Raw genomic sequence first — 27482 nt, forward strand, 5'->3', positions numbered from 1 at the left:
TGGGTGAAAAAAGAAGACGTTCAACATCCCTTTGAGCATGGTGAAGTTATTGATTACACTTTGGATGGGGTATCAATACACCTTGTCACTACAAAGATACAGGCATCCTTCCTAACTCAGTTGCCGGAGAGGAAAGAAATCGCTCAAGGATTTCACCATGAGGCCAATGGTGACTTTGAAACAGTTAGTTTAATGGCCGTGATAGGAGAAACAGCATTGTAGTTACTCTACAATACTAACCTAAATGACAGAGTGAAAAGAAGGAAGCCTGTACAGAAGAAAATATATATAAAAAAAAATGATCCGGTTTGAAACAAGGCACTAAAGTAATACTGCAAAAAAAATGTGGCAATGCAATTACCTTTCTGTCCTGAATACAAAGTGTTATGTTTGGGGCAAATATAATACAACACATTACTGAGTACCACTCTCCATATTTTCAAGCATAGTAGTGGCTGTATCATGTTATGGGTATGCTTGTAATCGTTAAGGACTGGGGAGTTTTTCAGTATAAAAAAATTAACAGAATGGAGCTAAACACAGGCAAAATCCTAAAGGATAACCTGGTTCAGTCTGCTTTCCTCAATACACTGGGAGATTAATAAACCTTTCAACAGGACAATAACCTAAAACACTTGGCCAAATCTACACTAGAGTAGCTTACCAAGAAGACAGTTAATGTTCCTGAGTGGCTGAGTTGCAGTTTTGACTTAAATCTACTTTAAAAAAATCTATGGCAAAACCTGAAAATGGTTATTTAGCAATGATGAACAAAAGCTCTTAGAGACGTACCATGAAAGACTCATAGCTGTAATCGCTGCCGAAGGTGCTTCTACAAAGTATTGACTCAGGGGTGTGAATCCTTATGTAAATTGGATATTTCTTTATTTCATTATCAATACATTTGCTAAAATGTCTACAAGCATGTTTTCACTTTGTAATTATGGGGCATTGTGGGTAGATGGGTGAGAAAAACATATCTAATTGATTTTGAATTCGGGCTATAACACAACAAAACATTTTATATGTCAAGGGGTATGAATGCCTTCTGAAGGCACTTCATTCTACGTAGTATGCTGTGGGTATTGGAAGAGTGTGTCTTGTTTCACCCAACTTGAAACATAGAAGGTGTTGGTCTCATATCGCTTTGACAATCTGAGAGCGTCTGTTGAAAACATATGTTCACAACAACAATTCAGTGTTTGCTTTGTTGTACTGCACTAAACGTTTAGCTTGTTTCTCTGCAAAAAAAAACACCTCTCTTCTTAATCCAAATTATTTATCCAATTTGCCTCCGACATCCTGTTTTCAGATATTTTTGGAAATGGGTATAAATGGATACTTTGGGGGGGAGGTTCACTGAGACTCCGGTCATTAATAATGGATGGGAGTCAGCTGGTCTAGGAAATGTGTGGCGGTAAGATGAGGACACAGTACAGTGCAGAGGACTGCTGATTGGGTGTTGCTGACCAGGAAGGAAGTGGATATCAATCAATATTTCATGAGGTCCAGAAGAACCCTTTAGAGTCTAAAGGGTCTAAAAGTTTAGACTATATGCTGCAATCAACTGTACCTCCAACACCTCTGGCCGTTTATTAACTATGTTCATCCAATCTAATAGACCAAGCAAATCAAATTATACATCAATACACTGTGCAAGCTTTCCTAGAGATTAATTGAAACTGAACTCATGAATTGCAAATGATCGGTTATGTTCTATGGTACAGGTGTGTCAATTTTAATATCAAAGACAGTAATTCCTTGCTTTATTCCTTGCCAGGTGTGAGCCCCCTCCAGTGTGCCCCTGTGTCTGTAAGCTGTAGCTGGATCCTATCAGGGGTGCGTGCGTTGGTGTGTGGTTACTGGTCTATGCCACTCTGTGCCACCCTGCCTCTTCAGTGTGGTGCCAGGCTAGCCGTGCCACCACACTGTCTGTCAATGACTCCTCCACATAAACCATGTTCCAGTCACCTTGGCAAGCGCTGCCAAACTGCAGATAACATGGCGTGGGAGCAGGGGCAGAGACAGAGAGGGAGAGAGGAGGATTATTTGATTACATGTGAAAGAAAATGTGTATGAGAACGGAGAGAGCGAAAGAAAGAGAGATTAGAAATGTGAGTCTGAGAGCGAGTGAGCAACGAGGAAGGAGAAACAAATAGTGAGAGAGACCAGTGTGAGTGGGTGATGTGAAGCCAATCACAGCAGTGTGTCTCAGAGAGAACATGTGAAGTGAGTCACACATAGACTTTGAAAATAATGCACTGGCGAAAATCTATTCTCCAGAAAACAGAAGTGGAATTATCTGATTCAGAATGTCCCTAGTACAGATCCTCCAACATTCGCTCACTCTACCACTTTGGAAAATCACTGAGACCGTAACGAGGGAAAAAGGGAACATTTCTCTTTTTGTCTCCGTATTACATTTGTGAAACAGCCGGGGTGCAGCCAACCACAGCCCTCTCATCTATCTCTGCCAAGACAATTTTTTTCTCTACCCACCACAATGTAGGCTGGAAATGGAGTCTTCCAGTCCAGCTCTGAGTGAGAAAACACATCAGAAATAAACATCTGCTGGGCCTTAAACAGCTGTGTGTGTGTGTGTGTGTGTGTGTGTGTGTGTGTGTGTGTGTGTGTGTGTGTGTGTGTGTGTGTGTGTGTGTGTGTGTGTGTGTGTGTGTGTGTGTGTGTGTGTGTGTGTGTGTGTGTGTGTGTGTGTGTGTGTGTGTGTGTGACAAGACCCCTGTCGAGATCCAAGCTCTGGACGCAGACCCCTGTCTGGACCGTAGTAGATACACAGGCTATGGACCACAGCAGCCCCCCACCTCTTCTGCTCTGAGAGACAGAGAGAGCCACAGAGAGCGAGAGCCACAGAGAGAGAACCACAGAGAGAGCCACAGAGAGCCACCGAGAGAGAGCCACAGAGAGAGAGAACCACAGAGAGAGAGAACCACAGAGAGCCAAAGAGAGAGGAGATTACCTTGTCCTACTGTCACCAACAGAGCAAGGTCGACAGGAACAACTTAACATTCTTTGGGAATACAACATCAACTTTCAGAAAACCAAAGTCTTGATTTTCCAGAAAAAGGCCAGGAATCAGAGCAGCAGACACTCCTTCAAACGAGGAAATACCATGGTTAACATGCCCTGGGAATAAAAATCAGTGCCTATGTTGGATTTGGTCTGGCAGAGAATGCAATAAAAGAAAAAGCCCGCAAAGCATTTTACTCCATAAAAATACAATTCTAAAAAAGAAATACTCCTATCCAAATCTGGTGCAAAATATTCAATAGTGTAATTTTACTAATTGCACTATATGGAAGCGAGGTTTGGGGTCCAACCTATAATTATGATTATAAGCATTGGGAGAAAAACTCAATAGAAAATCTACATACAGAATTCTGCAGAATTGTCCCAAATATCCAAAAGAAAGTACCAAATAATGCATACAGAGTGGAACTCGGACGATTCCCTTTAATTGTAAATATAAAGAATTTGGCATTTGAAATTAAGCCCCAAAACATCCTTAGAATTCAAAAGACTGGAAACCAAAGAGCTGAACCGTGAAAAGAGTCCCCTATGTCAACTGTTAAAAACACTAAACAACCCTATTATTCAAACATACAGAGATATCAATACAATTGTTAGAGAAATGAAAACCTCCTATTTGACAAATTGGGAAAAGAAAAGAAAAACACACAATAAACTAAATTGCTATTTGGCCTCAAAAGAGAATACAAATTGGAAGAATATCTCTACTGTCAGAGATACAAAACAGAGACAGATCCCAACCAAATACAGCCTCAGCGACCACCAATTGGCTATAGAAAAAGGGAGACACAAAACGACATGGCTACCTAAAGAGGAGCGTCTATGTGGTCACTGCACGACAGGGGAGGTAGAGACAGAGATCCACCATTTCCTCTACTGTGATAAATACTCCCAAATAAGATAATCTTTTTAAAGAAAATATCTCAATCAATTCCCATCTTCTGCGCAATTACTAATGACAAATCTGGGAAATATTCTGGGTGAGGGAGAAACTGCAAATATCACATGTACAGTTGAAGTCGGAAGTTTACATACACTTAGGTTGGAGTCATTAAAACTCCACACATTTCTTGTTAACTTCTTAGCGCTAGGGGTCAGAATTAAAAAAAAATAACGTGCCCAAAGTAAACGGACATTTTCTCTGTCCCAGATCGTAGAATATGCATATAATTTACAGATTAGGATAGAAAACACTCCAAAATTTCCAAAACTGTCAAAATATTGTCTGTGAGTATAACAATACTTATTCTGCAAGCGAAAACCTGAGAAAATGTAACCCGGAAGTGATATTTAAAAAAAAAAGAATCTGTGTTCCCTGGCCCGTCTAACCTCCATTTAAAGGGGTATCAACCAGATTCCTTTTCCAATGGCTTCCTCAGGCTGTGACCAGGCTTTAGACATAGTTTCAGGCTTTTATTTTGAGAAATTAGCGAGTTTTTTCAAAAGTAGTCAGGTGTCCTCTGAATATTTCCTACGCGCGAGAGAGGGGCACCCCATTTTCCAGTTTGTCTTTTAACGAATAGGTTATGGTCCGTGTGAAATATTATTGATTATGTTTGTTAAAAACAACCTGAGGATTGATTATAAAAAACATTTGACATGTTTCTACGACCATTACGGATACCTTTTGGAATTTGTCGAACGGAACACGGCTTTGATTTTCTGAACATAATGCGCAACCCAAATGGCGTTTTTTTGTGATAAAAGTAATATTTATCGAACAAAAATAACATTTATTGTGTAACTGGGAGTCTCGTGAGTGCAAACATCCGAAGATTATCTAAGGTAAGCGATTCATTTTATTGCTTTTCTGACTTTCGTGACCATGCTAATTTGGGGCTAGCTGTTGTAGCATTGAAAGCTACACTCACAAAACTTGGATTTCTTTCGCTGTAAAATATATTATCAAAATCTGACACGATAGGTGGATTAACAACAAGCTAAGCTGTGTTTTGGTATTTTTCACTTGTGATTGCATGATTAAAAATATTTTTAGTAATATTTTTGCATTTGGCGCCCTGCAATTCTAGCGGTTGTTTAGGAAAGGGATCCCGTAAAAGGGATCCGTAGCGCAGAGAAGTTAACAAACTATAGTTTTGGCAAGTCGGTGAGGACATCTACTTTGTGCATGACACAACTAATTTTTCCAACAATTGTTTACAAACAGATTATTTCACTTATAATTCCTTGTATCACAATTCCAGTGGGTCAGAAGTATACATACACTAAGTTGACTGTGCCTTTAAACAGCTTGGAAAATTCCAGAAAATTATGTCATAGCTTTAGAAGCTTCTGACATCATTTGAGTCAATTGGAGGTGTACCTGTGGATGTATTTCAAGGCCTACCTTCAAACTCGGTGCCTCTTTGCTTGACATCATGGGCAAATTAAAAGAAATCAGCCAAAAATTGTAGACCTCCACAAGTCTGGTTCATCCTTGGGAGCAATTTCCAAAAGCCTGAAGGTACCACGTTCATCTGTACAAACAATAGTACGCAAGTATAAACACCATGGGACCACGCAGCCATCATACCACTCAGGAGAGACGAACATACTTTGGTGCGAAAAGTGCAAATCAATCCCAGAATAACAGCAAAGGACCTTGTGAAGATGCTGGAGGAAACAGGTACAAGAGTATCTATATCCACAGTAAAACGAGTCCTATATCGACATAACCTGAAAGGCCGCTCAGCAAGGAAGAAGTCACTGCTTCAAAACCGATATAAAAAAGCCAACAGCAAAAACATATACATGATCAAATTCAAATCTTAGAATCAACTATTACAGACTACCAGAACCCACTGGATTCTCCAATTACCTTGAATGAACTATAGGACAAAATAAAAACCCTCCAACCCAAAAAGGCCTGTGGTGTTGATGGTATCCTCAATGAAATGATAAAATATACAGGCAACAAAATCCAATTGGCTTAGCTCTGGCATCTTCCCCAATATTTGAAACCAAGGACTGATCACCCCAATCCACAAAAGTGGACACAATTTTTTTATTGTTTATTTTAATTTTATTTAATTTTACCCCCTTTTCTCCCCAATTGTTAGTAATTACTATCTTGTCTCATCGCTACAACTCCCGTACGGGCTCGGGAGAGACGAAGGTCGAAAGCCATGCGTCCTCCGAAACACAACCCAACCAAGCCGCACTGCTTCTTAACACAGCGCGCCTCCAACCCAGAAGCCAGCCGCACCAATGTGTCAGAGGAAACACCGTGCACCTGGCTACCTTGGTTAGTGCACACTGCGCCTGGCCCGCCACAGGAGTCGCTGGTGCACGATGAGACAAGGATATCCCTACCGGCCAAACCCTCCCTAACCCGGACGACGCTAGGCCAATTGTGCGTCGCCCCACGGACCTCCCGGTCGCGGCCGGCTGCGACAGAGCCTGGGCACGACCAGAGAGAGTCTCTGGTGGCACAGCTAGCGCTGCGATGCATGCGCCACCCGGGAGGCCCTAAAAGTGGACACAAATTTGACCCCAATAACTACCGTGGGACATGCATTAACAGAAACCTTGGGAAAATCCTCTGCATTAAAAAACAATGTAAACAATGTACTGAGCAAATGTCAAATTGGCTTTTTACCAAATTATCATACGACAGACCACGTATTCACCCTGCACACCCTAATTGACAAACAAACAAACCAAAACAAAGGCAAAGTCTTTTCATGCCTTGTTGATTTCAAAAAAGCCTTTGACTCAATTTGGCAAGAGGGTCTGCTATACAAATTGATGGAAAGTGGTGTTGGGGGAAAAACATATGACATTATAAAATCCATGAACACAAACAACAAGTGTGCGGTTAAAATAGGCAAAAACACACACACATTTCTTCCCACAGGGCCCTGGGGTGAGACAGGGATCCAGCTTAAGCTCCACGAATTGGCGAGAGCACTAGAACAGTCTGCAGCACCCGGCCTCACCCTTCCCGAATCTGAAGTCAAATGTATACGGTTTGCTGATGATCTGGTGCTTCTGTCCCCAACCAAGGAGGGCCTATAGCAGAACCTAGATCTTCTGCACAGATTCTGCCAGACCTGGGCCCTGACAGTAAATCTCAGTAAAACCAAAATAATGGTGTTCAAAAAAAAGGTCCAGTCGCCAGGACCACAAATACAAATTCCATCTAGACACCGTTAAATTAGGTCGATACCCGCTAATGATCAAAATCCAGAAAAGTGACGTTAAATTCTACAACCACCTAAAAGGAAGCGATTCCCAAACCTTCCATAACTAAGCCATCACCTACAGAGAGATGAACCTGGAGAAGAGTCCCCTAAGCAAGCTGGTCCTGGGGCTCTGTTCACAAACACAAACAGACCCAACAGAGCATAAAGACAGCAACACAATTAGACCCAACCAAATCATGAGAAAAGATACAAAGATAATTACTTGACACATTGGAAAGAATTAACAAAAAAAAACAGCGCAAACTAGAATGCTATTTGGCCCTAAACAGAGAGTACACAGTGGCAGAATACCTGACCACTGTGACTGACCCAAACTTAAGGACAGCTTTGACTACATACAGACTCAGTGAGCATAGCCTTGCTATTGAGAAAGGCCGCCGTAGGCAGACCTGGCTCTAAAGAGAATACAGGCTACGTGCACACTGCCCACAAAATTAGGTGGAAACTGAGCTGCACTTCCTAACCTCCTGAAAAAATGTATGACCATATTAGAGACACATATTTCCCTCAGATTACACACATCCACAAAGAATTTGAAAACAAACCCGATTCTGATGAACTCCCATATCTACTGGGTGAATTACCACAGTGTGCCATCACAGCAGCAAGATTTGTGACCTGTTGCCACAAGAAACGGGCAACCAGTGAATAACAAACACCATTATAAATACAACCTATATTTATGTTTATTTATTTTCCCTTTGTACTTTAACTACTTTATCGTTACAACACTGTATATAGACATAATATCACATTTGTAATGTCTTTATTCTTTTGGAACTTCTGTGAGTGTAATGTTTACTGTTCATTTTTATTGTTTATTTCACTTTTGTATATTATCTACTTCACTTGCTTTGGCAATGTTAACATGTTTCCCATGCCAATAAAGACCCTTGAATTGAATTGAATTGAATTGAGTGTGAGAGAGAGAGAGCGCTAGAGAGAGTGAGAGAGCGAGAGCATGCAAGACATAGAGAGACAGAGAAAGTGAGAGCACACGTGCGAGAGAGAGTGTGCGCGAGAGAGAGAGCGTGCGCTAGAGAGAGTGCGAGAGAGCGTGCAAGAGAGAAGGCAAGAGAGAGCACGAGAGAGAAAGAGGGCTGGGGACAAGATTACCAGTGTACTGAATGAGACGTTACAAATGTACAGCACATTCATAAGCTGCAGGCGATCCATTATTTAAGCTGTACCTGTTGCAGTAGAGATAGTAGTATCACCATACTCTCTCTCCTATCATAGTCCTATGTCCTTACTGACTTCCTCTCCTTCTTTCAGTAAAATCCACTTTTATCACTCTGAAAGGATCAAATAAGAACACTGCTATTAGAATTGCTAACGCTGCTGCTGCGGATAGGCGGATAACTGTTGAACGATGCGTTTCAGAGAGGGAGAGAGAATGAGAGTGTTTACGTGAGTGGGGGGGGGGGGGGGCAGAGAAAAAGGGATAGACAGAGAGAGAGGTAGAGGGAGGCAGGGACACAGACAGAGAGGAGAGAGAGAAATAACTGAACAATTATCTCTAAAACCAGCCATTCTTGTGCATTTCCATTCCAATATCAGTTGGGGTAATTGAACCGTTTCAGATAGGCGTTGGGGCTTGATTTTTTATCTTGCCTTTAAAACTTTAAAGTGCACTTATTATTTTGATGCATCATCAATCTCTCAGTGGGAAACAAACAGCACCATTTTCCTCTCTCAAAGGAAAAAACGGCCTTCTATTAAACATGGAGCGTTTGTAAGGATATAAAAAGCCAGTCATTTTATCTTATAGTTATTAGTAAGACTTTTACAATCATCTAAGAGAGGAAATATGATTGATATCTTCTTTGACTAAGGGTCTGTTTTTTTCTCTATATATTTACTGATTTAAAGTATCAAGTACATAAGAGAAACAGAAAGAGCAAATGAGTGGGTAGGAAACACATTATTTCAATTGAAGATGAAACATTTTGCAATGGTCTGGTGTTGAGATATACATTCTTTGCATACAATGCCTTCAGAAAATATTCACAACTCTTGACTTACTACAAATTGTATGTTACAAAGTGGGATTCAAATGTTATGTGACCTTTGGCAGAGATTACAGCTGTGATTTTATTTTATTTTTATTTCACCCTACAGCCACATTACCATAACTCTGTTTATACAAAAGTCTCAGTTGTGAGGCTAGCATCTAATTGTTGTATAAAATGAATGAGTAAAGATGAAAATATTTTTTAAATTATGTAATGTGATTTTAAACTGTTTAATGAAGGAAACTCCAATTCCCTTTGGAGTTTAACTAAATCATTGGCCCGCCCCATGAGCACAGACATTGATCTGGCGTCATGGGACAGCCCCTTTCTACTGTTACAAATATAACCCCCACCGGGAGAAATTCCATTCAGACCAGCTTACCTCGATTATCGAGAGGGCAAGGTTTGAGTAGAGACCATAAACCTGAGTATAAGCTAAGGTTGTAATGGTTGTTGAAACTCTGAGACTATCGAAACCGACAGAATAAGAGCAAATCTTTGATACTAATTACTAGTCTGCAGCTAGAAATTAAGTACCCATGAATGCGAGGACAGACAACCGCCGAAACATCTATCCTATAACAACATTTCTGAATGGGACTCTGAACTATCCATTCTAACCACGGAAGAGAGAGAGTGTGGACAAACTCTCCGTGTGGACAAACTCTCCAACAGAAACAAACTTTCCAACAGAGATCACGACGACACACTGAGCGTAAATATATATATTGATTGCAATTATTCCCGAATGAGTGAGCGTTCATGTGCAAAGGAGTTGCATTTCAATTATTATAATTATCAACTGTGTAGTGACTCTTTTGTCTTTTGGGCCCTTCTCAGTCCCTTTGTCTACCAAGCCGCCATGCCGGTTTAGCCCACTAGGGAACATTCCCCTATCATTTCCTTGTAACCATATCTACTTTGTTTGTTTGTTTGTTTGTGCATTTCTGTGATTATTTAGTTAGCCTATAAATAAATGATTGAGACAATTGATGTATGGATGACTCATAGTGAAGACTGGGTTCGTGCAGATAACCAACAATTTACGACGTTTGGAATGAGACTAACGTGAGGTAAAGAATAACTAATTAATTAGAAGACTAATTGATCAGATATTAAAATATCTGAAAATTATATTAGGAAAATTATAACTTTGTAATCTGAATATTTTCCTTGGTGCCCTGACTTCCTAGTTAATTACATTTACCTGATTAGTTAATCACGTAATAATAATTACAGAGATTTGATTTGATAAACTAACAGTCTTCAGTTTAATGATGCCAAAGACACGACAAGTGTGTGCAAATGTAGTAAGATTAGGGAGGTAAGGCAATAAATAGGCCATAGTGGCGAAATAATTACAATTTAGCAATTAAACACTGGAGTGATAGATGTGCAGAAGATGAATGTGCAAATTGAGATACTGGGGTGCAAAGGAGAAAAATAAATAACAATATGGGGTAGTTGGGTGGGCTATTTACATATGAGCTGTGTACAGGTGCAATGATCGGTAAGCTGCTCTGACAGCTGATGCTTAAAGTTAGTGAGGGAGATATAAGACTCCAGCTTCAGTGATTTTTGCAATTCGTTCTAGTCATTGGCAGCAGAGAACTGGAAGGAAAGGCGGCCAAATGAGGAGTTGGCTTGGGGTAAGTCTTTAAGAGCTTTGCATACCTGGATTGTATAATATTTGCCCATTATTCTTCAAGCTGGTAATTTAACTAGGCAAGTTAGTTAAGAACACATTCTTATTTACAATGACAGCCTACACCGGCCAAACTCAGACGACACTGGGCCAATTGTGCACCACCCTATGGGACTCCCAATCACAGCTGGTTGTGATAGTCTGGATTCGAACCAGGTTGTCTGTAGTGACACCTCTAGCACTGAGCTGCAGAGTCTTAGACTACTGCGCCACTTGGGAGTCCATGTGAGCACAGCTAGACAGCCATTTTCAAGTCTTGCCATAGATTTTCAAGGCGACTTAAGTCAAAACGGTAACTAGGCCACTCAGGGAACATTCAATGTTGTCTTGGTAAGCAACTCCAGCGTATATTTGGCCATGTGTTTTAGGTTATTGTCCTGCTGAAAGGTGAATTTGTCTCCCAGTGTGTGTTGGAAAGCAGACTGAACCAGATTTTTCTATTGGATTTTGCCTGTGCATATCTCTATTCCTTTTTTTTTATTTAAAAAAACAACCTAGTCTTTGCCGATGACACCCATACCCATAACATGATGCAGCCACCCCCATTTTTGAAAATTTGAAGACTGGTAATCAGTGATGTGTTGTGTTGGATTTGCCCCCAACATAGTGCTCTGTATTCAGGACCAAAATGTTATTTGTTTGCCACATTTTTTGCAGTCTTACTTCAGTGCCTTATTGCAAACATGATGCATGTTTTGAAATATGTGTTATCTGTACATGCTTCCTTCTTTTCACTCTGTCATTTAGGTTAGTATTGTGAAGTAACTACGATGTTGCTGATCCATCCTCAGTTTTCTCCTATCACAGCCAAACTCTGTAATTGTTTTAAAATCATAATTCGTCTCATGGTGAAACCCCTGAGCAGTTTCCTTCCTCTCCGGCAACTGCCCTTCTTTGCGAGGCATTGGACAACCTCCCTGGTCTTTGTGGTTGAATCTGTCCTTGAAATTCACTTCTCTATAATTGTGTGTGGCACAGAGATGGGATAGATGTTCAAAAATCATCTTAACCATTGTTATTGCACACAGAGCAACTTATTATATTATATCCCCATATATTTTTTGTTGTTGTAAATGTATAGTACCATTCAAAAGTTTGGACCCACCAACTCATTCAAGGGTTTTTCTTTATTTTTACTATTTTCTACATTGTAGAATAATAGTGAAGACATCAAAACTGTGAAATAACACATATGGAATCATGTAGTAACTAAAAAAGTGTTACACACATCAAAATATATTTTAGATTCTTCAAATAGCCACATCAAGGCAAAGGGTGGCTAATTTGAAGAATCTCTAATCTAAATAATTGTCACGCCCTCATCTGTTTCACCTGTCCTTGTGATTGTCTCCACCCCCCTCCAGGTGTCGCCCATCTTCCCCGTTATCTCCTGTGTATTTATACATGTGTTTTCTGTTTGTCTGTTGCCAGTTCGTCTTGTTTGTCAAGTCAACCAGCATTTTTCTCAGCTCCTGCTTTTCCCTATTCTCTCTTTTCTTGCCCTCCTGGTTTTGACCCTTGCCTGTCCGGACTCTGAGCCCGCCTGCCTGACCACTCTGCCTGCTCCTGACTCTGAGCCTGCCTGCCGTCCTGTACCTTTGCCCCACCACTCTGGATTATCGACCTCTGCCTGCCTTGACCTGTCGTTTGTCTGCCCCTGTTGCTGTAATAAACATTGTTACTTCAACACAGAAGGCATTTGCGTCTTACCTGAAACGTTTTTGGTTACTACGTGATTCCATATGTGTTATTTTATAGTTTTGATGTCTTCACTATTATTCTACAATGTAGAAAATAGTAAAAAAAATAAAGCTAAACCCTGGAATGAGTAGGTGTGTCCAAACTTTTGACTGGTACTGTATATATTATTTTAAATATCTTTTTTTAAAGGGGTGTGAATACTTTCTGAAGGCACTCTATGTCACCAACGCATGGCATACTGAGGGAAATGTACACTCTTAGAAAAAAGGGTTCCAAAAGTGTTCTTCGGCTGTCCCCATAGGAGAACTCTTTTGGGTTCAATCTAGAACACTTTTGGGTTCCATGTAGTAACCTTTGTGGAAAGGGTTCTACATGGACCTCAAAAGGGTTCTACCTGGAACAAAAAATGATTCTCAAAGGGTTATCCTATGGTGACAGGCAAACAACCCTTTTAGGTTGTAGATATAACCTTTTTTTCTAAGAGTGTACTATCTTCAAATGTCAAATGCCAATTCATGTAGTGTTCTTCATGTATGTGAATATACAGTATTACTCCTCAACCTGACGCTTTTGACATGAGTACTTAAAACCGATCTGCCTGTCAAGGTTTATTAAAGGTCCAGTGCATTCAAAAACAAAATTTGCCTGTGTGTTATATGTATTTTCACACTATGAGGCTGGAATAATACTGTGAAAATCTAAAAATGATGACAATTTCATTTCAGTGTAAAAGCTGTTTGAAAAGACTGCCTGAAATTTCTGCCTGTTTTGGTGGGATAGTAACATCCCGAGGCGGTAACTTACTTAATATACCAATTAAGAAAGAGAGTTCCAAACCTCTCTGCCAATAACAGCTAGTTTTCCATTTTACCCTCCCCAATCAAACCCCTCCCAGACGCCCTAACAAAATTCTTGCTTGAGAAAGTGCTCTTTGCTAAGAAGCTGTTTTTGTTTCTTGTCAACCATTTTAATCAAAACAATCACAGTAAGTTACTATAATATTACCTAGAAAGTATTTGATATTGAGATAAAAACGGCTGCATTGGACCTTTAATGCAGTTTCTCTCTGTATCTCACCATTATTGAAATGGTTCAAATAAGTGTATGGTTTATATTCATTCAGTTTGCACTGCTACCTTGCCTGTACCCATTTAATTTGCAAACAAACCAAAACTTTCCTAGAAGTCTCTAACATTTCAGCCCAAGTCTAATCGAAACAGAAACTTTCGCATACACACAAAAAGCAACTCATTTATTTCTGGTTCTCTGATTAACTGAATGAGAGAGAAAAATAAATAAATAAACATATAGCAAAGCAGCAAAGCTGGATGGGACAAGAACCAGTGTTCCTTCATTATTCCAGAGGACTCATGGGTATTTAAACACAACCCGACCATGACTCAGCCAATTAAGCATGCTGATTGCAGATTCATCACGGCACAGTGACACATAGGGGGCTAATCTAACACTCTCACCTCCACCCACACCCAAATCAGCCCATAGTCAGTATTAATATAGTCACTGTACTGTTACTATACTGGATTTTTTAACATAAGCTTTATTATAGATTCATCACAGGGGCTAGTCTGGTCCACACGTTCTGTCTAGCATCTCTCACCTCCACGTACACCCAAATCAGCCCATACTCAGTTAATATACAGTATTAATATAGTAATAATAATGGTATTATAAGGTTATCATATGCTTGCTATATTATATGATCATTACGGGCCCACTGAAACACAGGGGGCTAGTCTGGTCCATATACGTCATCTTACATATCTCACCTCGTTATCGATAATAATGCAGTTATTTTGCTGTTTTATCACATTATTGTAGTATAGATTCATCATTGGCAAAGTGAGACCCAGGGAATCAGGTCAAAATGCTTTAATACTCCACTGATTCATGAATTGCAAAAAGTGTGCGCGTGTTTACGTGCACATGTACAGTGGGGAGAACAAGTATTTGATACACTGCCGATTTTGCAGGTTTTCCTACTTACAAAGCATGTAGAGGTCTGTAATTTTTATCATAGGTACACTTCAACTATGAGAGACGGAATCTAAAACAAAAATCCAGAAAATCACATTGTATGATTTTTAAATAATTAATTTGCATTTTATTGCATGACATAAGTATTTGATACATCAGAAAAGCAGAACTTAATATTTGGTACAGAAACCTTTGTTTGCAATTACAGAGATCATACGTTTCCTGTAGTTCTTGACTAGGTTTGCACACACTGCAGCAGGGATTTTGGCCCACTCCTCCCTACAGATCTTCTCCAGATCCTTCAGGTTTCGGGGCTGTCGCTGGGCAATACGGACTTTCAGCTCCCTCCAAAGATTTTCTATTGGGTTCAGGTCTGGAGACTGGCTAGGCCACTCCAGGACCTTGAGATGCTTCTTACGGAGCCACTCCTTAGTTGCCATGGCTGTGTGCTTCGTGTCGTTGTCATGCTGGAAGACCCAGCCACGACCCATCTTCAATGCTCTTACTGAGGGAAGGAGGTTGTTGGCCAAGATCTCGCGATACATGGCCCCATCCATCCTCCCCTCAATACGGTGCAGTCGTCCTGTCCCCTTTGCAGAAAAGCATCCCCAAAGAATGATGTTTCCACCTCCATGCTTCACGGTTGGGATGGTGTTCTTGGGGTTGTACTCATACTTCTTCTTCCTCCAAACACGGCGAGTGGAGTTAGACCAAAAAGCTCTATTTTTGTCTCATCAGACCACATGACCTTCTCCCATTCCTCCTCTGGATCATCCAGATTGTCATTGGCAAACTTCAGACAGGCCTGGACATGCACTGGCTTAAGCAGGGGGACCTTGCGTGCGCTGCAGGATTTTAATCCATGACGGCGTAGTGTGTTACTAATGGTTTTCTTTGAGACTGTGGTCCCAGCTCTCTTCAGGTCATTGACCAGGTCCTGCCGTGTAGTTCTGGGCTGATCCCTCACCTTCCTCATGATCATTGATGCCCCACGAGGTGAAATCTTGCATGGAGCCCCAGACCGAGGGTGATTGACCGTCATCTTGAACTTCTTCCATTTTCTAATAATTGCGCCAACAGTTGTTTCCTTCTCACCAAGCTGCTTGCCTATTGTCCTGTAGCCCATCCCAGCCTTGTGCAGGTCTACAATTTTATCCCTGATGTCCTTACACAGCTCTCTGGTCTTGGCCATTGTGGAGAGGTTGGAATCTGTTTGATTGAGTGTGTGGACAGGTGTCTTTTATACAGGTAACGAGTTAAAACAGGTGCAGTTAATACAGGTAATGAGTGGAGAACAGGAGGGCTTCTTAAAGAAAAACTAACAGGTCTGTGAGAGCCGGAATTCTTACTGGTTGGTAGGTGTTCAAATACTTATGGCATGCAATAAAATGCAAATTAATTATTTAAAAATCATACAATGTGATTTTCTGGATTTTTGTTTTAGATTCCGTCTCTCACAGTTGAAGTGTACCTATGATAAAAATTACAGACCTCTACATGCTTTGTAAGTAGGAAAACCTGCAAAATCGGCAGTGTATCAAATACTTGTTCTCCCCACTGTACGTCATCTTACATATCTCACCTCGTTATCAATAATAATGCAGTTATTTTGCTGTTTTATCACATTATTGTAGTATAGATTCATCATTGGCAAAGTGAGACCCAGGGAATCAGGTCAAAATGCTTTAATACTCCACTGATTCATGAATTGCAAAAAGTGTGCGCGTGTTTACGTGCACATGTATTTATGTGTGTGTGTATAGAGATGCATGTGTGTTCAGTGATCTCATGTTGTGTGTATAGAGTCATCCAGGAGAAGGTTGAGGTTCTATGCCTGGTGTGGGAGATGCCCCATATTTCAAGTTTCAACATAGAAAACAGGCTCAAGATGAGAGGCAGGCTAGCTTTTTCAAACAGAAATTTGTATCCTGGAGTACTAACTCAAAAAAAGTTCTGGGACACTGAAATGTCCATGGAGAATAAGAGCACCTCCTCCCAGCTGCCCACTGCTCTGAGAATAGGAAACACTGTCACCACCCCGGTCAACTGCCCGGCACCCCTACCCCGGTCAAACACCCCTACCCCGGTCAACTGCCCGGCACCCTCCTCAGCAATCCGCCAAAGCCTCCACCATTTCTCCTTCACCCAAAACCAGATAGCTGATGTTCTGAAAGAACTGCAAAATCTGGACCCCTACAAATCAGCCGGGCTAGACAATTTGGACCCTCTCTTTCTAAAATGATCTGCCGAAATTGTTGCAACCTCTATTACTAGCCTGTTCAACCTCTCTTTCGTATTGTCTGAGATTCCCAAAGATTGGAAAGCTGCCGCGGTCATCACCCTCTTCAAAGGGGAGACACTCTAGACCCAAACTGCTACAGACCTATATCTATCCTACCCTGTCTTTCTAAGGTCTTCGAAAGCCAAGTTAACAAACAGATTACCGACCATTTCGAATCCCACCGTACTTTCTCCGCTATGCAATCTGGTTTCAGAGCTGGTCATGGGTGCACCTCAGCCACGCTCAAGGTTCTAAACGACATCATAACCGCCATCGATAAGAGACATTACTGTGCAGCCATATTCATCGACCTGGCCAAGGCTTTCGACTCTGTCAATCACCACATTCTTATTGGCAGACTCGACAGCCTTGGTTTCTCAAAGGATTGTCTCGCCTGGTTTACCAACTACCTCTCAGACAGAGTTCAGTGTGTTAAATCGGAGGGCCTGTTGTCCAGACCCCTGGCAGTCTCTATGGTGGTGCCACAGGGTTCAATTCTCGGGCCGACTCTCTTCTCTGTATACATCAATGATGTTGCTCTTGCTGCTGGTGATTCTCTGATACACCTCTACGCAGACGACACCATTCTGTATACTTCTGGCCCCTCTTTGGACACTGTGTTAACTAACCTCCAGACGAGCTTCAATGCCATACAACTCTCCTTCCGTGGCCTCTAACTGCTCTTAAATAAATGCATGCTCTTCAACCAATCACTGCCCGCACCTGCTCGCCCGTCCAGCATCACTACTCTGGACGACTCTGACTTAGAATACGTGGACAACTACAAATACCTAGCTGTCTGGTTAGACTGTAAACTCTCCTTCCAGACTCACATTAAGCATCTCCAATCCAAAATTAAATCTAGAATCGGCTTCCTATATCGCAACAAAGCATCCTTCACTCATGCTGCCAAACATACCCTAGTAAAACTGACCATCGTACCGATCCTCGACTTCGGTGATGTCATCTATAAAGTAGCCTCCAACACTCTACTCAACAAACTGGATGCAGTCTATCACAGTGCCATCCGTTTTGTCACCAAAGCCCCATACACTACCCACCACTGCGACCTGTATGCTCTTGTTGGCTGGCCCTCGCTTCATATTCGTCGCCAAACCCACTGACTACAGGTCATCTATAAGTCTTTGCTAGGTAAAGCCCCGCATTATCTCAGCTCACTGGTCACCATAGCAGCACCCACTCGTAGCACGCGCTCCAGCAGGTATATCTCATTGGTCACCCCCAAATCCAATTCCTCCTCGTTCTCTGCTGCCAATGACTGGAACGAACTGCAAAAATCTCTGAAGCTGGAGACTCATATCTCCCTCACTAGCTTTAAGCGCCAGCTGTCAGAGCAGCTCACAGATCACTGCACCTGTACATAGCCCATCTGTAAACAGCCCATCTATCTACCTACCTCATCCCCATACTGTCATTTATTTTTTTATCTTGCTCCTTTGCACCCCAGTATCTTTACTTGCACATTCATCTTCTGCACATCTACCATTCCAGTGTTTAATTGCTATATTGTAATTACTTCGCCACCATGGCCTATTTATTGCCTTAACTCCCTTATCTTACCTCATTTGCACTCACTGTATATAGACTTTTTGTTTTCTTTTGTTCTACTGTATTATGTTTTGTTTATTCCATGTGTAACTCTGTGTTGTTTGTGTCACACTGCTTTGCTTTATCTTGGCCAGGTCGCAGTTGTAAATGAGAACTTGTTCTCAACTAGCCTACCTGGTTAAATAAAGGTGAAATAAAATAAATAAAAAAGAGGGGTAAGGGGTATTACCTGCAGAGTGAGGATAAAACATGGCTGCCATCAACCAAAAGAGCCAAGTCTGCCTTTAACAAGTCTAACCAGTGTCTCCTTCCTCAATTTCCCAGATCTGTTTATCTATTGAACTGTATAGCAACCCTACATAGTGACTTGACATTGTTATTACATATGTCTTAGCTACAGATTGTAAACCACATAATGTGATATAACTAAAGATTTTTTGAATCCACTACAGGTTTGCCTAAACAAAACGATGCCATAGATTTTTCAACTAACGTGGTATTGGTGATACTATCTTCGTTCTCGATTTGGCCAAACATGTACGCACGTGTGTGGGTGCGTGTGTGTGGACGTGTAAATTGGTCATAAAAAAGAAAAGAGGACCAAGGCACTCTTCATATAATTCATTAAAATGTCTTTATTTATATTGCATGTTCAATGGAACATGCTATTTCAAGTGGGTTTAGGGTTAAGGTTAGAATTAGAATTAGTGTTAGGGTTAGAATTACGTTAGGAGCTAACCCCACAAGGTTAGCTGTATAAGATGTATGTGTGTGTGTGTGTGCTGTTCACACAGTCCGTGCTATGAATGTTTGATATATGCCATGTGGCAGACCCTGTAGAACTAGAGGAGATGTCTGAAGCCATTGCAAACACTTGCCGGGAAGAATTGTGAGACTACGATCATGACTGAACGAGGCCGTATTGACCGTAGAAAAAAGTTGCAGTACCTTCATGCAGAAATGTAGTCTTAGGAAAGGAGAAGACGACGTAGAATGCAATAGAAAGCATTTTGACTTTGCACTGGCTTGAGAACAACATGCAGTCTCATAAGATAATCCTGTTGTGACAAGGGGAGCAGAGCCCTGGGTTGGGAGCATAAGTGCTGCGGCTTTCCAAATAGAGAAGAAGACAGCAGATTAAAATGCTTGGTAAGAGGAAGACAGCAGATTAAAATGCTTGGTAAGAGGAAGACAGCAGATTAAAATGCTTGGTAAGAGGAAGACAGCAGATTAAAATGCTTGGTAAGAGGAAGACAGCAGATTAAAATGCTTGGTAAGAGGAAGACAGCAGATTAAAATGCTTGGTAAGAGGAAGACAGCAGATTAAAATGCTTGGTAAGAGGAAGACAGCGGAGAGAAATGTGCTTGAAATCAAATCAAATGGTATTTGTCACATGCTTCGTAAACAACAGGTGTAGACTAACAGTGAAATGTTTACTTAAGGCTACTTTTCCAACAATGCAGATTTAAAGATAAGGTAATACATGTAATAAAAAATAGAAATAGTGACACAAGTATTAAATACACAGTGAATAACGAATAGAAATAACCAGTAAAAATAACATGGCTATATATAGGGAGTAGAAAATAACATGGCTATATACAGGGAGTAGAAAATAACATGGCTATATACAGGGAGTAGAAAATAACATGGCTATATACAGGGAGTAGAAAATAACATGGCTATATATAGGGAGTAGAAAATAACATGGCTATATACAGGGAGTAGAAAATAACATGGCTATATATAGGGAGTAGAAAATAACATGGCTATATACAGGGTGTAGAAAATAACATGGCTATATACAGGGAGTAGAAAATAACATGGTTATATACAGGGAGTAGAAAATAACATGGCTATATATAGGGAGTAGAAAATAACATGGTTATATACAGGGAGTAGAAAATAACATGGCTATATATAGGGAGTAGAAAATAACATGGCTATATACAGGGAGTAGAAAATAACATGGTTATATACAGGGAGTAGAAAATAACATGGCTATATATAGGGAGTAGAAAATAACATGGCTATATACAGGGAGTAGAAAATAACATGGCTATATACAGGGAGTAGAAAATAACATGGCTATATATAGGGAGTAGAAAATAACATGGCTATATATAGGGAGTAGAAAATAACATGGCTATATACAGGGAGTAGAAAATAACATGGCTATATATAGGGAGTAGAAAATAACATGGCTATATACAGGGAGTAGAAAATAACATGGCTATATATAGGGAGTAGAAAATAACATGGCTATATACAGGGAGTAGAAAATAACATGGCTATATACAGGGAGTAGAAAATAACATGGCTATATACAGGGAGTAGAAAATAACATGGCTATATATAGGGAGTAGAAAATAACATGGCTATATACAGGGAGTAGAAAATAACATGGCTATATACAGGGAGTAGAAAATACCATGGCTATATACAGGGAGTAGAAAATAACATGGCTATATACAGGGAGTAGAAAATAACATGGCTATATACAGGGAGTAGAAAATAACATGGCTATATACAGGGAGTAGAAAATAACATGGCTATATACAGGGAGTAGAAAATAACATGGCTTTATACAGGGAGTACCAGGTAATAACATGATTATATATAGGGAGTAGAAAATAACATGGCCATATGCAGGGAGTAGTAAATAACATGGCTATATACAGGGAGTAGAAAATAACATGGCTTTATACAGGGAGTACCAGGTAATAACATGATTATATATAGGGAGTAGAAAATAACATGGCCATATGCAGGGAGTAGTAAATAACATGGCTATATATAGGGAGTACCAGGTAATAACATGGCCATATACAGAGAGTAGAAAATAACAAGGCTATATTGCATCACTGCCTGGTACGGCAATTCCTCGGCCTCTGACCGCAAGGCACTACAGAGGCTAGTGCGTACGGCCCAGTACATCACTGTGGCTAAGCTGCCTGCCATCCAGGACCTCTACACCAGGCGGTGTCAGAGGAAGGCCCTAAAAATTGTCAAAGACCTCAACCACCCCAGTCATAGACTGTTCTCTCTACTACCGCATGGAAAGCGGTACCGGAGTGCCAAGTCTAGGACAAAAAGGCTTCTCAACAGTTTTTACCCCCAAGCCATAAGACTCCTGAACAGGTAATCAAATGGCTACCCAGGCTATTTGCATTGTGTGCCCCCCCCCCCCAACCCCTCTTTTACGCTGCTGCTACTCTCTGTTTATCATATATGCATAGTCACTTTAACTATACATTCATGTACATACTACCTCAATTGGGCCGACCAACCAGTGCTCCCGCACATTGGCTAACCGGGCTATCTGAATACTACCCGCTACCCGCTACCCACCACGCGCCAACCCCTCTTTTACGCTAATGCTACTCTCTGTTCATCATATATGCATAATCACTTTAACCATATCTACATGTACATACTACCTCAATCAGCCTGACTAACCGGTGTCTGTATGTATCCTCGCTACTTTTATAGTCTCGCTACTGTATATAGCCTGTATTTTTACTGTTGTTTTATTTCTTTACTTACCTATTGTTCAGCTAATACCTTTATTGCACTATTGGTTAAAGCCTGCAAGTAAGCATTTCACTGTAAGTTCTACACCTGTTGTATTCGGCGCACGTGACAAATAAACTTTGATTTGATTTGATGTCAACTTCCGACTTCAACTGTAGGTAGGGGTAAAGTGACTAGACAACAGGATATATAATAGACAGTAGCAGCAGTGTATGTGGTGAGTGTGAAAGTGTGTGTGTGACTGTGTGTGTGGCGCCAGTATGCATGTGTGTGCATGGTATGTGTGTGTGGGCGTGTGTGTGTTGGGGTGTCAGTGTAAGTACAGTGGGGAGAACAAGTATTTGATACACTGCCGATTTTGCAGGTTTTCCTACTTACAAAGCATGTAGAGGTCTGTAATTTTTATCATAGGTACACTTCAACTGTGAGAGACGGAATCTAAAACAAAAATCCAGAAAATCACATTGTATGATTTTTAAATAATTAATTTGCATTTTATTGCATGACATAAGTATTTGATCACCTACCAACCAGTAAGAATTCCGGCTCTCACAGACCTGTTAGTTTTTCTTTAAGAAGCCCTCCTGTTCTCCACTCATTACCTGTATTAACTGCACCTGTTTGAACTCGTTACCTGTATAAAAGACACCTGTCCACACACAATCAAACAGATTCCAACCTCTCCACAATGGCCAAGACCAGAGAGCTGTGTAAGGACATCAGGGATAAAATTGTAGACCTGCACAAGGCTGGGATGGGCTACAGGACAATAGGCAAGCAGCTTGGGGAGAAGGCAACAACTGTTGGCGCAATTATTAGAAAATGGAAGAAGTTGAAGATGACGGTCAATCACCCTCGGTCTGGGGCTCCATGCAAGATCTCACCTCGTGGGGCATCAATGATCATGAGGAAGGTGAGGGATCAGCCCAGAACTACCCGGCAGGACCTGGTCAATGACCTGAAGAGAGCTGGGACCACAGTCTCAAAGAAAACCATTAGTAACACACTACGCCGTCATGGATTAAAATCCTGCAGTGTACACAAGGTCCCCCTGCTCAAGCCAGCGCATGTCCAGGCCCGTCTGAAGTTTGCCAATGACCATCTGGATGATCCAGAGGAGGAATGGGAGAAGGTCATGTGGTCTGATGAGACAAAAATAGAGCTTTTTGGTCTAAACTCCACTCGCCGTGTTTGGAAGAAGAAGAAGGATGAGTACAACCCCAAGAACACCATCCCAACCGTGAAGCATGGAGGTGGAAACATCATTCTTTGGGGATGCTTTTCTGCAAAGGGGACAGGACGACTGCACCGTATTGAGGGGAGGATGGATGGGGCCATGTATCGCGAGATCTTGGCCAACAACCTCCTTCCCTCAGTAAGAGCATTGAAGATGGGTCGTGGCTGGGTCTTCCAGCATGACAACGACACGAAGCACACAGCCATGGCAACCAAGGAGTGGCTCCGTAAGAAGCATCTCAAGGTCCTGGAGTGGCCTAGCCAGTCTCCAGACCTGAACCCAATAGAAAATCTTTGGAGGGAGCTGAAAGTCCGTATTGCCCAGCGACAGCCCCGAAACCTGAAGGATCTGGAGAAGATCTGTAGGGAGGAGTGGGCCAAAATCCCTGCTGCAGTGTGTGCAAACCTAGTCAAGAACTACAGGAAACGTATGATCTCTGTAATTGCAAACAAAGGTTTCTGTACCAAATATTAAGTTCTGCTTTTCTGATGTATCAAATACTTATGTCATGCAATAAAATGCAAATTAATTACTTAAAAATCATACAATGTGATTTTCTGGATTTTTGTTTTAGATTCCGTCTCTCATAGTTGAAGTGTACCTATGATAAAAATTACAGACCTCTACATGCTTTGTAAGTAGGAAAACCTGCAAAATCGGCAGTGTATCAAATACTTGTTCTCCCCACTGTATGTGTGAGTGTGTGGGTAGAGTCTGGTGTGTGTACATAGAATAAGTGCAAGAAAGTTAGTGCAAAAAAGGGCCAATGCAGGTAATTTGGGTAGTAGCGATTTGATTAGCTATTTAGTCATTTTGTTTAGAAGTCTTATGGCTTGGGTTTAGAAGCTGTTCAGGGACCTGTTAGGTCCAGACTTGGTGCATCGGTGACGCTTGCCGTGCGGTACCAGAAAGAACAGCCTGTGGCTTGGGTGGCAATTATTTAGACAATTATTTTGGCCTTCCTCTGACACCGCCTCGTATAGAGGTCCTGGATGGCAGGGACCCTGGCCCCAGTGATGTACTGGGCCATACCCACTACCCTCTATAGCGCCTAGTGGTCGGATGCCAAGCAGTTGCCATACCCAGCGGTGATGCAGCCAGTCAAGATGCTCTCGATGGTGCATATGAGCATGTTGTATGTCTGACATGTCATATTGTAATCCTACATTATTAGCTGTGTTTTAAAGATTTGCCATTGTGGGAAGACATACAACCATTAATTTGTTTGCTGGTTGTCATAAAATCACTGATTGACTTAAGAGTTGCAGATGTTGATACTGTTACACTGTCCTGTTGAACTACAGGGGTATTGAATATTACTAGCAATATTACCAGCAGGTAGCATTACTGGTAATGTGTGCCTGCGTGCGCGTCGTGTTCAGATAATGCTTTTGGGCTGCCTAGCTGAGCTCTGCTGTGCGTACCTTGGTAGCTGTAGATGTCTCCCACGCTGTTCTGACGCATTATGTGATGCCAGTAGGCACTGCGAGGCAGAGAAATGGACTTGGTTAACGTTGTCTGGTTGGAGTGGGTCTGAAACAGAGACAACAACAACATCATCTTCAGTGTGTGGGATGCATCCCAAATGGTAGCTGATTGTCTATATAGTGCACTACTTTAGACCACTAGTTTTGATAGGGATTAGGGGGAAATTTGGGATGCAATTGTTATCTCTGGGTATAGTCACCTCTAGGGAATGCAAAGTAGGAAAAACAGCCACAGGCATTACAGGTAGCTACTGCATATTGTGGACAAATGACATGCAGTACAAATTCACAACATTTGATCAATACCATTATATGAAATAAAGCACAAAACCAAAGATAAACGTGTGTTCTAAACTACAGTCACTGCATTTTTCTCTTTCGATTATATCAAGTACATCTCTTTAGAACCTAAAAGTCCTAATTGTGGTATGATGACCCATAACCAAAGTGTCCACTGTGTTCCACAACCTCTTCATGTAATTCATGTATTTCAGTATACTCTGCAGTATTCCCATATGGAGGGAGTCCAGGAACATGGCCATACGGCCAGGGCTCATCAAGCCTTAGAAAACCATACGTAAATACAGCATACTGACCATAGAGAGAGGATAGAAACATAGGCCATATCCACAGGGAATATGTGTGCGCATGTGTGCATGTGTGTGTACTATGCGTGTCTGTGTGTGCATGTGTGCATGTGTGTGTGTGTGTGTGTGTGCATGTGTGCGTGTGTGTGTGTGTGTGTGTGTGTGTGTGTGTGTGTGTGTGTGTGTGTGTGTGTGTGTGTGTGTGTGTGTGTGTGTGTGTGTGTGTGTGTGTGTGTGTGTGTGTGTGTGTACTATGTGTGTCTGTGTGTGCATGTGTGCATGTGTGTATGTGTGTGTGTGTGTACTATGTGTGTCTGTGTGTGTTACCTGTGAGCTCTTCTTCATCTCTACCATCATCCTCTCGTGTTGCTGTGCGATGGACAGGGTGGCTGAGTGGACTCTCTGGTAGATTATCTCTCCCTCCCGCGTCTGGAACGTAAACAGACCCTCCCCCGTGTCACACATCCTAGAGACAGAGAGAGTGGGGGGAGAGGGGGCGATAGAGTTTTATTACAGATACATACACAGGTTAGAACACACAGAGAAAACATGAGGTACAGATATGCCTACAGAAAGCAGATACCCCCTGTAATCTCATAGCCTGGAGGGGGTGGAACATGTGGATATGCTGACATGTTTAGAGTTCAAACTTCCTTTGAAAAAGTTTTGACTATTCCCAAAGTAACTCTGTGTGTATGTGTGTGTGCGTGTGCGTGTGCGTGTGCGTGTGTGTGTGTTGTTTAGCAGGACCCATGTGACCAGTTTTCCTCTCCTGCTGATAAACCGGTTCCAGATCTAGGAAAGATGTGAATGGGTTAGGGGGCGATCCAGGAGAGATGTGAATGGGTTAGGGTCAGATCCAGGAGAGATGTGAATGGGTTAGGGTCGATCCAGGAGAGATGTGAATGGGTTAGGTTTAGGGTCAGATCCAGGAGAGATGTGAATGGGTTAGGGTCAGATCCAGGAGAGATGTGAATGGGTTAGGGGGCGATCCAGGAGAGATGTGAATGGGTTAGGTTTAGGGTCAGATCCAGGAGAGATGTGAATGGGTTAGGGTCAGATCCAGGAGAGATGTGAATGGGTTAGGGTCAGATCCAGGAGAGATGTGAATGGGTTAGGGTCAGATCCAGGAGAGATGTGAATGGGTTAGGGTCAGATCCAGGAGAGATGTGAATGGGTTAGGGTTAGGGTCAGATCCAGGAGAGATGTGAATGGGTTAGGTTTAGGGTCAGATCCAGGAGAGATGTGAATGGGTTAGGTTTAGGGTCAGATCCAGGAGAGATGTGAATGGGTTAGGTTTAGGGTCAGATCCAGGAGAGATGTGAATGGGTTAGGGTTAGGGTCAGATCCAGGAGAGATGTGAATGGGTTAGGGTCAGATCCAGGAGAGATGTGAATGGGTTAGGGTCGATCCAGGAGAGATGTGAATGGGTTAGGGTCCGATCCAGGAGAGATGTGAATGGGTTAGGTTTAGGGTCAGATCCAGGAGAGATGTGAATGGGTTAGGGTCAGATCCAGGAGAGATGTGAATGGGTTAGTGTCCGATCCAGGAGAGATGTGAATGGGTTAGGGTCAGATCCAGGAGAGATGTGAATGGGTTAGGGTCAGATCCAGGAGAGATGTGAATGGGTTAGGGTTAGGGTCAGATCCAGGAGAGATGTGAATGGGTTAGGGTCAGATCCAGGAGAGATGTGAATGGGTTAGGGTCATATCCAGGAGAGATGTGAATGGGCTTAGGGTCCGATCCAGGAGAGATGTGAATGGGTTAGGGTTAGATCCAAGAGAAATGTGAATGGGTTAGGGTCCGATCCAGAAGAGATGTGAATGGGTTAGGGTCAGATCCAGGAGAGATGTGAATGGGTTAGGGTCCGATCCAGGAGAGATGTGAATGGGTTAGGGTCAGATCCAGGAGAGATGTGAATGGGTTAGGGTCCGATCCAGGAGAGATGTGAATGAGTTAGGGTTAGGGTCCGATCCAGGAGAGATGTGAATGGGTTAGGGTTAGAGTCAGATCCAGGAGAGATGTGAATGGGTTAGGGTCAGATCCAGGAGAGATGTGAATGGGTTAGGGTTAGATCCAGGAGAGATGTGATTGGATTAGGGTCATATCCAGGAGAG

General features: G+C 41.9%; 1 protein-coding gene across 1 annotated transcript in view; it reads right to left on the reverse strand.

Moving 5' to 3' along the window:
* Positions 1-27482, reverse strand: part of dok6 (docking protein 6) — an 81022-nt gene that overhangs the window by 4480 nt on the left and 49060 nt on the right. The window contains exons 6-7 of the mRNA XM_071414923.1: positions 25693-25831; positions 24716-24824 (exon numbers count right to left, since the gene is read on the reverse strand). Coding sequence (XP_071271024.1) covers positions 24716-24824; positions 25693-25831 — 248 coding nt within the window. The remainder of the gene's footprint in view (positions 1-24715; positions 24825-25692; positions 25832-27482) is intronic.

This window comes from Salvelinus alpinus, chromosome 8 (assembly GCF_045679555.1).
Source record: "Salvelinus alpinus chromosome 8, SLU_Salpinus.1, whole genome shotgun sequence".
NCBI classification, from domain to species: Eukaryota; Metazoa; Chordata; class Actinopteri; order Salmoniformes; family Salmonidae; genus Salvelinus; species Salvelinus alpinus.